The sequence below is a fragment of the Zingiber officinale genome, chromosome 2A (genome assembly GCF_018446385.1).
Source record: "Zingiber officinale cultivar Zhangliang chromosome 2A, Zo_v1.1, whole genome shotgun sequence".
NCBI classification, from domain to species: Eukaryota; Viridiplantae; Streptophyta; class Magnoliopsida; order Zingiberales; family Zingiberaceae; genus Zingiber; species Zingiber officinale.
In genome coordinates, this window is record NC_055988.1 from 51,489,934 (window position 1) to 51,503,147 (window position 13,214).

The window sequence follows — 13,214 nt, forward strand, 5'->3', positions numbered from 1 at the left end:
TGTAGGAACTTATCATCTATCTCTTCCTTCTGGGCTTGCACTAGAATTAGATGATTGTTGTTCTGTGCCTGCATAATTTCGTTTCTTGTTCGACAAGAAAGGATTCTCATTTATAATAAAGAACAAATGTTGTTCGCCATTTAAACGATATGTTCATCAGTGCACTTCAATAAACGGACTCATATTCTGACCTTGAGAGTCTATCTATAACATAAATACCAAGAGGTTCAAGTCAAACGACATGAACCAAACCTACGCACTGTCGCTAGTGATATAAACGACAAGCGCTTATCCCACCTCCATAAGGATGGTATCTTTGGACTCATTTGATTTTAATCATACGAGATACGCGAGTCACGCCACGAGGCAAGACGACAAGACTCCCTTTAGTGAGAGCGATCGATTGTTAGACTCATACATATGACGGCCCTTTCAATGTCACCGCCAGAGGCGGTTATAGTACTTCATCACATTTATCGACGACTTCAAGAGATACTACATGTGTACTTAATGACGTAAGTCCGAATCCTTCAAAAGTTCAAAGAATTCAAGAACGAAGTACAGAACCAGAGTATTAAGATACTTCGATCCGATCGAGGTAGAGAATACCTTAGCCACGAGTTCCGTGACTATCTAGCCGAGTGTGGGATTCTATCCAACTCACTCCTCCCGGAACACCAATGGAATGGTGTATCCGAACGGAGGAATCGTACCTTATTAGATATGGTACGATCTATGATGAGTCACACAGATCTTCCGACATATCTATGGGATATGCTAGACACAGCAGCTTTCATACTCAACCGAGTTCCATCAAAGGCCTCGATAAAGACACCATATAGGATATGGATGGGAGAGACGCCCGGTGTCTTTCAGAATTGGGGTTGTGAGGCTTACGTTAGACGCCAAGTCTCGGATAAATTAGGACCCAAATCCAACAAGTGCTTTTCATTGGATATCCCAAGGAAACTAAGGGATATTATTTCTACATTCCCAGGTTGTGGCAAAGACCGGGTCTTTCTAGAAAGGGACTTTGCTTTTAGAAGACTAGTGAGCACGCTCGATCTCAAGAAGTTCAAGACGCGAATACTATCAAGCCTCATGGAAGTCGAACCGAGCCACAAAGTGTTGTGGATGATGTTCTCAAGGAGTCGAGGAACAACAACCGGTTCAAGTAGATATACCTCTTGATAGGGTACGTCGTCACCGAGAGATACTCATTTCTCTTGTTCGACCACGACGATGATGTTATGCTCATAGAGGACGAGCCTACCACCCATCGTAGTTGATGAGACCGATTCGAGAAATGGCTAGAGGCGTGAGATCCGAAATGGAATCCATGACACCAACCAAGTATGGACTTTGGTCGATCCACCGAAGGGGATAGGGTGCAAGTGGGTCTTTAAGAGAAAGACCGATGGACGGACTTATCTATAAGGGTCGCCGGTAGCTAAAGGTTTCAAGCAGATTCACGGTATCGACTATGATGAAACCTTTCTCCAAGAGCGATGTTTAAGTCCATTCGGATCACGCTTGCTATTGCAGCCTACCATTCTGAGATATGGCGGATGGATGTCAAACCGCTTTCGAATGAACCCGCCGAGGATGCGCATACGACACAACCCGAGGGTTTCAGATCCACAAGATACTAACAGAGTACGCAGTGCATAGTCCATTTATGAACTAAAGCAAGCTTCAAGATCTTCGATGATACAATCAAACAGTTTGGTTTCATCAAGAACGAAGACGAGCCTTGTGTCTACAGAAGGTTGTAGGAGATATAGTTGTCTTCCTCATATTGTATGTGGATGACATACTACTCATCGGAAGGACATCCTACGCTTGACCGAGACCGTTAGGGAGTTGTTTCTCAACGGGACTTATGAGGCATCCCGTTCTAGGGATACGGATCTATAGGGATAGATCTAAGAGATTGCTCGGCCTAAGTCGAGTACATATACGACAAGGTACTCCTTCGGTTTGCCGTGCAGAACTCCAAGAAGGGATTTCGCCGATGTCACATGGCGTGAGTCTTTCGAAGACTCAAGGTCCCTCTTCTGAGAGGAGAGACCGTATGGATCGATCCTTACGCCTCACCCATGATCGATCACGACGCCACGCCATGTACTCGACCGATGTCTCGTACGCTTCGTACGACGATACACGATCCAGTGAAAGTCATCGGATGGCGGTCAAGAATATTCTTAAGTACTTAAGAAGGACTAAAGAATATTTCTCGATATATGGAGGCAATGATGAGCTAGCGGTTACAGTGATGCTAGCTTCTAGACCGACCAGGACGACTATAGATCGCAATCGGGGTTCGTGTTTTGCTTAAATGGTGGTGTTGTGAGATGGAAGAGTTCAAGCAGGACAAAGTAGCTGATTCTACAACAGAGGTCGAGTATATCGCTGCATCGAGGCAAGGAAGTTTGGATCCGCAAGTTCATCATCGAACTTGGGGTGGTTCCAGATCGCCGACCAGTTGAGCTCTATCGCGACAACAATCGAGCTATAATGACAAAGGAACCTCGCCACACCAAATGACCAAGCACATACTACTGGCGCCCATCTCATTCGAGATTATCGATGAGGAGATGTGAAGATTTCAGAGTACCCACAAGACAGAGAAAGCATGATGGTTACACTTCAGTCATTGCCTGAGCCTATAATCGATCGGCACTAGTCTGGTGGGAGATTGTTAGTTAGAGCCCTGAGCCAATCATTTGATGATTGTATGGACTCATCAGATCATATTCTTGTATATTAATAAAGACATTTGTTTGGTTATTATACTTATTTGTATTAGTGCCAAATAGACTAAGTATAATATCGTCCTCGAGGATTCATATTATCAATCGATTAATGAATCGATCAAGATATATATAGAACACTACTCTAAATCATTCCTAATCGAGTATTAACATTCTGTGACAATGTTAATACAATAAGATTAGCGTGTCACCACGACTGATCTCATGTCACGGATATGTAGATATCGTCGACACTGGGTACGATTAGAGAATATATATCGAACGACCCGCCACGAGAAAGTATCGGATCGTTATACGAGTGTCATATACTTTCTCATGCGGCTATTAGTATGACTATTAATCTTAGACCAAGTCACCATGGATCCCTACATAGGAGTTATGACTTTGGTTTCACAAACGTCCACCCGAATGGGACTATAAAGGCACCATCTGGGTACGAATCTAATTACGCAGAGGGACGCGAGTGATGTAGATGGGATCTATCCCTCCTATACGGGAGTGACATCGATATTCTCGATAGAGTAAGACCATGGTGTATGGCGTTACCCAAACGAGTCAATACGAGATATCGAGCTCATTCGATTGAGCGAGTCTACTGAATTCAAGATTTAGATTGGTCGAGGACGACACCGCCTACGCCTCACATCGATCAATCTGTAGGATGAAGGACATCATATATCGCGAGGAGTCACAATTAATAGTCACAAGGTGACGTTGATCTCAACATTCTCAGAATTGGGTAAGAATGATGTATCTAGACGTCATTATCGCTTATGTTTAAAGGAGTTTAAACATCGCCAACGTTACAAGAGGTTATTGGGTCACACAAAAGAACAAGTGGACGGAGATTAGGTTCATATGATGAATTGGATTAGGTTCATATGATGAACCAATGGATTCAAATTACACTTATGAATTGGACTCAATTAGATTCAATTGTTGAATGAGTCTAATTTAGATTTGATTCATTGAGTCAATTTATATTAATGAATTGAGATTCATTAAATTAAAATTGACTTGAGTCAAAAGTTGGATTTAACTCAACAAGGAAGACAATTGGTCAAGTTTGACTTGACCAAGTAGAAGTTGAAACATCAAGTTTGACTTGATGTATTGCCACATCATAAGGTTGACTCATCCTATACGGACGACTCAACCTTGCCACATCACATGCCATCTCATGGAGGTTACAACACCTCCCATTCCATTTAATGTGGTCGGCCACATTAAATGAGGGAGTTATGAGTGTGTGGCCGGCCACACTAAAGGATGAGAAGGTTTTCATTTAATGAAATTGATGTGTGGTAATTATTCCATCTTCTTCCTAGCTTCTTCCTCCTCTTCTCTTGTGGTTGCCGTGGGTTCCAAGGGAAGATGAAGGTGGTTGAGTGAGTTCCAAGAGCAAAGGAAGAGTGAAGGTCACAAAGGAGGGATACTACTTCTTGAGTGTAAGACATTCCTTTTGCATCCTTTCTTTTCTTCCTTTTAAATCCTACCCGAGAGCCCTAGAAAGTGCTAGCACACTTGGAGCTCTCTTCTCCATCCTTTGAGTGTGAGAGACACTCCTTGTTCGTGTGGATATCACTAGAGAAGTATCTATCTTGATACTTTAGAGATCCGACACGTACCTTAGACAAGCGGGATTTTGCGAGGGCACGCATCGAAGGTAAAATGTTTTCTTTGTAGATCTACTGTAGATCAAAGTATTAAAACTCGTACTCGTGTTTTCCGGAAATTTTCCTTGCACGGATCTACGGCTTTGGGTGATTCGGGGTTTCCGCGACGCGAAAAGCGGTTTTCGCGGCCCGAAAAACCCAACAACCTGCCCATCTTTGTTTAGTCCTATCGAGGGACTCAGCTTCCTGACCGGGTATCCAACCCATGTCTGACCGGCTCTACCGCTCGGACGCTCCGGCTCATCACTCCAATATGATGCTCCTCCCAGGCCCAAATATCCATAACAGCATGTAGGCACCATGTAGGTTGTCAGAATACATGAGTTGTCAGAACACATGAGTGTCCAAACACGTGGAGTAGTATGTATAACATAGTATGATCCCCACCATATCTCCACAGTGCAAGATATAGGTAACATGACCCTCTGACATCTCATTCTTTAATGTGGACATGACATCTTAACAGAAGTGCACCATGCTCAGACAACCACGAATAGGACACATCGCTCCTTCATACTATAAAAAGCCTTGCCCTGGCCAAGAGACACTAGATACTTTTTACTACATAGACTCATGTTTCATTATTCTCATGCATTGTTTATCTTCAAACATCGCTGGAAACTGACTTGAACATCGGTGTGGAAAGTCGGGGCAACCCAGACTCCGTTCTAACTCCTTCCATAGCTCTTTTACTCTTCGCAGGTTCTTCCGGCGATGGCAACAACTCCCCCTCTTCTTCGGAGGTCCAATGACTTGGTCAACCCGGAAGACAACACACCTCCTCTCCCTCCTAGTCATGGCAACTTGGTCCACATTCCAGCCAACTCACCAGCATTCCATCGCACACCACTTCTAGACGAGATCAGTGCATATTTGTCATAGTTTCACATCGCTAAGTGCGTGTTTATATCATCTTAAACGTGTTTCTCAAATTTTTCCCTCAATAAGTGCAACTTCGACTTTCTCTCTAATGTTCTCATTCTTATCTTGTTCATCCTCGTATGTCCGCACATCCACCTTAACACCCTCATTTCTAAGCATTCAACTTCATATAACATAAAAGGATTAATCATCATTTCATAAAACTTCCCTTTAATTTTCAGAAGTATTTTACGATCACAAAGAACACCCAACACTCTCCTCTATTTCAATCATCCTACTTGTACTTTTATGTAAGACATCTCTCAGTCATTACGTTTCTTATTGCTAAACTTAAATTCTATATATTATGTCTTTACTCTATTAAGCCTAAAATCTTTCACTTCCAATATTTTCTGCTAAAATTTGAATCTAGCATTTACTCCTTCACGTATCTCATCTATCAAAACAATAATTTATAACATGTAACTAATACTAAATTATTTTGTATTTACCAAGGTCAATTTATATTTGCATACCTCTCCAAATATTCAACTCTCATTAATAGCGCTAATTTTTCTATTTGATTGTAGTATTGATATTACACTTTTGAGGATCTCTTAATGGTTAGATTATATTGATGTTGACATATATCATATTCAACTCATATCTAAAATAATAATAAATATATTATTATCATAATCGCCATTAAAACTCCACCTATGACGAACAAATCATAGTCGGTCTCAAGTCCAGATAAAAGAGAAGGGTTGCGTTAGGTTACCGGCCAGCGTTAAAATTATGGCAAATATTCAATGAATGGATCCATTAAACTATTGTGCTAATATTATATTGTTCCCTGGAAGGAACATGTTGCAAAGTCCAACTGTAACGTCTCGACAAGGACCGCTAAATCTCCAGATGTATTGCTAAATATGCAAGAGTTCACGTTGCAGAGTCCGACTATAATGTATCGATAAGGACCGCTACATCTCCCTGAAAACTTAGGTGTAGTGTTAAATAGGCAAGAGTTCTCACACCATAAGTTGGATAAGAACAAAAATGATAGAAAAACTAATAATCTAATATTGGGAACATGGAATATGGAACATAGGAACCCTCACTGATAAATCAATGGAGGCAGTAGATACAATGACTAGGAGAAAAATTAGTATTTTGTATGTACAAGAGACAAAATAGGTAGGCGAGAAGGTAAAACTAATAGAGAACTCAGATTTTAAGTTATGGTACATAGTAAAGAGTAAAGCAAGAAATGAAGTGAGTATTGTTATAAATAGTTTGTTAAAAGATGAAGTTATAGGAGTAATTAGAAAACGGGATTGAATTATATTATAGCCCTTAAGATAATAGTGACGAAAGAAACTATGAACACGATTAGCATATACACACCACAAGTAGGACTAAATGAAGCAACCAAATCAAGGTTTTGGGATGACTTAGATGAAATATTACAAAACATTCCGCCAAATGAAATGATTTTAATAAAAAGTGATCTAAATGGGCATGTCAAAGTGAAAAATAAGGAATATGAGAGGGTACATAAGGTTTTATGGGTTTGAAACAAAAAATGAGGAAGGGCATATAACCTTATATTAGCTAATACGTTTTTTAAGAAAAGAGAAAAACACTTAGTCACGTTCAAAAGTGGGAATAATAAATCACAAGTTGACTTTCATATGTTTAGAAAGAAAGATAGAAAGATTTGTAAAGATTACAAGATCATCACAAGAGAAAGTTTAACTACTTAACACAGATTAATAGTGTTGGATATATGCCTCAAACATAGTATCAATAGAAAGAAAATACATACGACTCCTAAAATTAAGTCATGGAAGTTAAAAGATGAGAAGCAAAATATATTTAAGGAGAAGAGAGAAGTCCAAGCATTAGGTGAAATATATGGTGATTCTAATACGACATGGGATAAGATAGTATCAAAGTTGAAAATAGTAGATAAGAGTGTACTGGACATGCACCACTAATCAAGGAATCTTGGTGGTACAATAACAAAGTACAAGAGTAAGTGAAGAAAAAACGAATAGCTTATAAAGAATTATATATTTGTAAGAACGAGGAAAACTTAAAAAAACTATACAATAGCTAAGAAAAAAACAAAGAGAGTAGCGAATGAAGCAAAAAATGAAACTTCTAAACGATTATATCAAAAATTGGATGTAAAAGAAGGAGAAAAAGACATTTATAGAATAGCTGAAGTGAAAGAAAAGAAGATAAGAGATCTTATTCAAATAAAATATATTAAAGATCAATGTAATAGGGTAGTAGTACACGATGGAGAAATAAGGGATGGCAATTTCACCTAAATCCGATGGGTAATCCGACATCCGGCCCGAATAGAGGAGGATATGAAGAGAATTTTTATACCCGATTATAGTAAACGGGTATTCGGGTATAGGTATTTTGGGTATGGGTATGGAGGTTAATGTGGTAAAATCCTACCCATACCCTACCCGATACCCAATATATATATATATATATCCTCATTTTTTATTAGGAAAGAAAAAACTTTAGCCCGCTTTCCGTCTTAGAAAAAAAAGACTTAGTTTGTCTCTTTATCCGGTCATCAACACATATTTTATCTTCTTTTCCACGGGAAATGTTTACCCGATCGAAGGAGTGCAAGACAAGGAAGAGCTGACAAGTACATTGAAATAATTTTTTTTTAAATGAGAATGGTAAGGAGTAATAGGATGATGGGTAGGATATGGATACCCGAAAATCTGACGGGTATAGAGATGGGAATGAAAGTTAAATACCCGATGGGTATGAGTACAAATATAATAAATGGGGATGGGTACGGAGGATATGAAATTCTACCCAAATCCTACCCATTGTCATCCCTAAGAAAAATAAAAGAGGTATTTTCATCAACTTTTTAATGAAGGTTTAAATGACCAACTTAACTTAGGTAATTTAAGTAGGTCAAATGAGCATAGAAATTTAAATTTTAATCGTAGAATACAAACTTTAATAGTAAAACAAGTTTTAAATGGAATGCATAATGAAAAAAGTCGTTGAACTAGATGATATTCTGATAGAGGTATGAAAGTATCTAAAGAAATAAGATATTGAATAACTTACAAAATTAATTAACATGATATTGAAAATGAAAAAAATGTCTGATAAAGGATAAGTATTCTAGTTCCCTTATATTAAGAACAAAGGAGACGTATAAAATTGTACGAACGATAAGGGTATTAAACTAGTGAGTCATACCATGAAATTTGTAAAAAGTAATAGAAAAATATTAAGGAGACTGACCGAAAATCAATTTAGATTTATGCCTGGAAGGTCGGCAATAGAAGTTATATATCTTTTTAGACAACTAATTAAAAAATATCAGGAGCAAAAACAAGATTTATATATGGTATTCATTGACTTTGAAAAGTTTATGAAGTAAATTATATGGAGAATTCTAGAAAAGAGAGGTGTTAGCGTAATATATATTGAACTAATTAAGAATTCTAGAAAAACGAGGTATTGGCGTAACATATATTGAACTAATTAAGGATATGTACGAAGATGTAACGACTAAAATAAAGACTTCAGGTGGAGTAACTGAAGTATTTCCAATAAAGATAGGGTTACATCAAGAATTAGCTCTAAGTCTTTATCTTTTTACACTAATTATGGATGAACTCACTACACACATTCAAGACACAATACTGTTGTGCATGTTGTTTGCAGATGATATTATTTTGGTAGATGAAACACGTGGAGTAAATACTAAACTAGAATCTTGACGGAAAACACTGGAAGGAAAAGCTTTTAGGCTTAGTTGAATAAAAACAGAGCATATGGAATTTAAATTTAGTAATATTAAACATAATGAGACAATTGTTAAGATAGGAGATGACGAGTTTCCCGAAATCGAGAGCTTTAGATATTTTTAGATATTTAGGATCATTTTTACAAAATGATAGAGAGATTGAGAGAAATGTCTTACATAGAATACAAACAGAATGGCTGAAATGGAGGAGAGAGTTGGATGTTTTATGTGACCGTAAAGTACTTCTAAAATTTAAAAGAAAATTCTATAAAACCGCAATTAGACATGTTATGTTTTATGGAGCTGAATGTTAGGCTATGACTCAAGCACATGAGCAGAAGATGAGAGTTGCAGAGATGGGGATGTTAAGGTGGATGTGTGAACATGCGAGAACGAACAAAATAAAAAATGAGAGCATTAGAGAGAAAGTCGAAGTTATATCTATTGAGGAAAAACACCAAGAAACACGTTTAAGATGATATAGACATGTACTTAGACGACCAATAAATGTTCCAAATAGACGATATGAAACTATGACAAACACTCATATCAAACGAGGAAGAGGAAGACAAAAAAAAATTAGTAACAATAAAACAAGATAAAATTTATTTAAGTATTGATTTTGATATAGTAGGAGACCCCACCTAGTGGGGCTTGGTTGTTGTTGTATCATAATCGCTATTAACATTTTCTCATTATTAAAGATATTATGTATTTGTAAAATAAGAATCTTTTATCTATTCTAATTTGACTTCCTCATCTTTACACTAACATAATGTTGATACTTGATTAGCAACTATAAACGCTTTTTTATTTCCTCTATTGCTTCCTGGTAGATGTTAACTATTTCCAGCTCCTTGTTCATGTTAACCTTGTGCAAAACAGCATACAAAGGCTCAATTCTCATGAGAATCCAAGATCTAGTAGGCATAATATATTAGATTTTTATGCCCTAAACCCTCATAAATGTTATAGTATCGAGAAGTTTCCCAATTCACATAAATGAACATAGCTTTCAATCTTATTCTTTTACGATAATGACTTTAATAAAAGAGAGTGCATTGCAAACTTAATTGCTCCCGATCATAAAATTTCCCCATCAATAAAAGTTCTACAAAATTGATTGTCTTATAATGAATGATCACCCTCAAATTTACGATAGACGGGTATTCCAAAAATTCATCTAATGAAAATTCTTACATTATTTGACATTTTTGGTATTAAGTTCCTCTTTCATTGCATGATAAATTTCTTGAGAGACTATTAAACATTGAAAATATCCAACAACCAAAGCATTTATCTTGCGAAGTAAAGCTGGCTATATAGATCCAAGATCCTTCTACACCATTAGGCTAGATCCTCTACTATATTCTCATCTATATTTAAATGAATTTTATCTTATTTTATCATTACTCTCTCTTCTTCTATTAATGTGTGAATTTGTCATAATGTTGCATCGCCTAACTTAGATAATTATTGGATGTTTAAGTACATATTTGTATCATCTTACATGCGTCTTTTGGAGTTTTTCTCAAAAGGCGCAACCCAACTTTCTCTTTAATATTCTATTTTTTTATCCTATCCTTCCTTGTATATTTGCACATCCATCTTAGCATCCTTATCTTTGTGACTCTCACCACTTATTCATGTACTCGCTTCATAACCCAACATTCAACTCCATATATGATAGTTGGTCTAACCGTCATTTTGTAAAACTTCCCTTTAAACTTTAGAGGTACCTTACGATTACAAAGAACACCCTCCGCCATTTTAACTAACTTGCTTGTATCCTATGTAAAATATCTTTATTAACCCTTCATCCTTAAAAATGATCTTAGATCCTTAAGATATTGCTTGAGCCATGGACCCCATTATTGTCCATGCCTTCCAACATTGCTGTAGTGATCAAACCACTTTTACTAGCACCATCTATGTCAAGACTATATTTCCCAGTTGCCTAAGGATCAAGTATCACTTTCGGAGAATTAACGAATGAATTTCCCATAATGGGCAATTGACCTAAAAACGCTGGGCCGATGAGCCACCCGCTGCAAGCGCTTCTCAATTTACCCTAGTGGTCAATGGAAAAACTTCTGTGAGACCGGGCTAGGTCACCTTAGGATTAGTCAGCATAAGCTTGATACCCGGTGGCAACTTAAAAACAAAAATCTGTACACTACTGAATTAGGACAAGTTGATCGAGAGGAAAAATAGATAACAGATTCTTTCTTGCATACTTTTGCCTTGTACACTACTGCATTATCAGTTTTATATAAATTTTATAATTTTAACCAGTACAGCATTATTAAGGTAAGTTAGGAACAAGTATAGTTGCTTATTTTAGTCAAAAGAAATTGAGAATGCAGATATATGGCTTTCAAAATCAGAAGACCGTCACAAAAATCATGCTTTTACTCAGTAAAATAAAACAAACTGGTAAAACTGTGACAAAGAAATAACCTTGAATCTCCACAAAAAAATTGGTGATGGCATCGTAACAACACTAGAGACTGCTATGCTTGGACCCTTCATCTCATCTACCTCTGTGAGAAAAAGCAACCCGACGTTAACTATTTCTCGAGGTTCAGTTGGAAATAAAAACATGCAAAATCAAACGTGTGACAAGCACAATTGTAGATGAAACTCCATACACAATGGAGTGAGAAGAGCAGAGTTGGCTTCAAATTGATTTTTTGATTCTACCTTGATCTGCAAAAGTAGGTCGGCTACCAGCACGACGTAGATGAGGACTAGTACCAGAAGGTAAAGGAAGTTCAAACATCAATGCAACTAGTTCAGTTCATTCACAACGAACATCATTACTGCTTAGGCATATCTACAATCACAAAATCATACTGTCAGTAGTTAGCATAACGATTTTACCAGTGCCCATACAAAAAAGGTCCATCACCAGCAACAAAATAGCAATGTCATGGTTTTCATGTAGATATTCATAATATTAGTGAAACCCAAATAGAGCAGACCCAAGCCGTCATGCAGAACGGTGAAAAGAAAACAATTATATAGAAGTAACCAGGATAGTAGTTTACAGAACTGGCAGATCCAGATCAGGTAGGCTGACGACAATACTGGATTCATCTAAAATAGAACAGCCCTATGAGGCGAAAACAAACAAGATCTGACGGATCTCACCGGAATCAGGCCGAATCCGGGCAATAGCCAAGGAGGAGAAAGGGAGAGGCGCACCAGAAGGCAGAAGCTCCGGCAAACGCTTGAAGGATGCAGATGGAGGCGAGGCGGCGGAAGCAGCGGCAGGTTGAAATGGAGTTCGATCGGATCTCGGGAGACAGGCGAAGATTTGAACGAACGGCAGGCAAATGGAGGAGCCGGCGCGAGGACTGGGGAGAGGGAGAGCGCAACGATGTAGACCAAGTGCGGATCTCGATGCCAAGTCGCTTCTCTTGGTAAATTTATGCATTTGATGTCTTTTTATCGGGAAAACAATATTTTGGAGCTTGCTTAACAATTATGTTAATCCGTACTTTGGATTTTTAAGTCAATGGCGTATCACAGGCATTGAATTACAACCCTTGGATTACCTCAACTCGGTGCACTTTGACCGCTAGATGAAATCTACGAATTCTTGTTTTCACTATTTTACTCAACCATGCAAGTTTTCATAATATTCATTTCGCGTATTAAAATTTTAAAATATCCGAAATACATAGCACATTTATTTTCATTATGTCTGTGTTTTTTTATTAACAATTGCTTGTTTATTAATCAATAGTCGATTGCTATAAATAATGAGAGTGTAAGTCAATTATTAAATTTATTATACTAAATTTGTAATCATATTCATAACTCAATTATTAAACTTTATTTCATATATAAAAGATATGATTACACTAAGATGGTATGGTATGATGATCTAAAAAGTATAATAAATTTGATTTTAAATGTTTCTAAAATATCTAATGTCAACAGAAATTATTTAAACTATAACCATTATACTGTCGAAAACCCCATAAATATAATTATGCTCTCATACTTAAATCTACAACCTAAATTAAAATATGTAAATTTTTAAAATTTTTAAAATCTTAAGATAATTTGACACAAATTTATTAAAGTGTC

The 13,214-nt window shown here is 37.2% G+C and overlaps 1 protein-coding gene across 3 annotated transcripts in view; it reads right to left on the reverse strand.

The window, feature by feature from the left end:
- Positions 1 to 12,545, reverse strand: part of LOC122041112 (SPX and EXS domain-containing protein 1-like) — a 45,270-nt gene extending 32,725 nt beyond the window's left edge. For 2 of the 3 annotated variants that reach the window (XR_006128833.1, XM_042600698.1), the window contains exons 1-3: positions 12,270 to 12,545; positions 11,820 to 11,952; positions 11,577 to 11,659 (exon numbers count right to left, since the gene is read on the reverse strand). Coding sequence is in view for 2 of the 3 variants with exons in the window: in XM_042600698.1 (XP_042456632.1) it covers positions 11,577 to 11,659; positions 11,820 to 11,898 (162 nt within the window). In the remaining variant the exon portion in view is untranslated. The remainder of the gene's footprint in view (positions 1 to 11,576; positions 11,660 to 11,819; positions 11,953 to 12,269) is intronic. The other variant, XM_042600699.1, reaches the window with a different exon arrangement.
- Between the last annotated feature and the right edge of the window lie 669 nt (positions 12,546 to 13,214).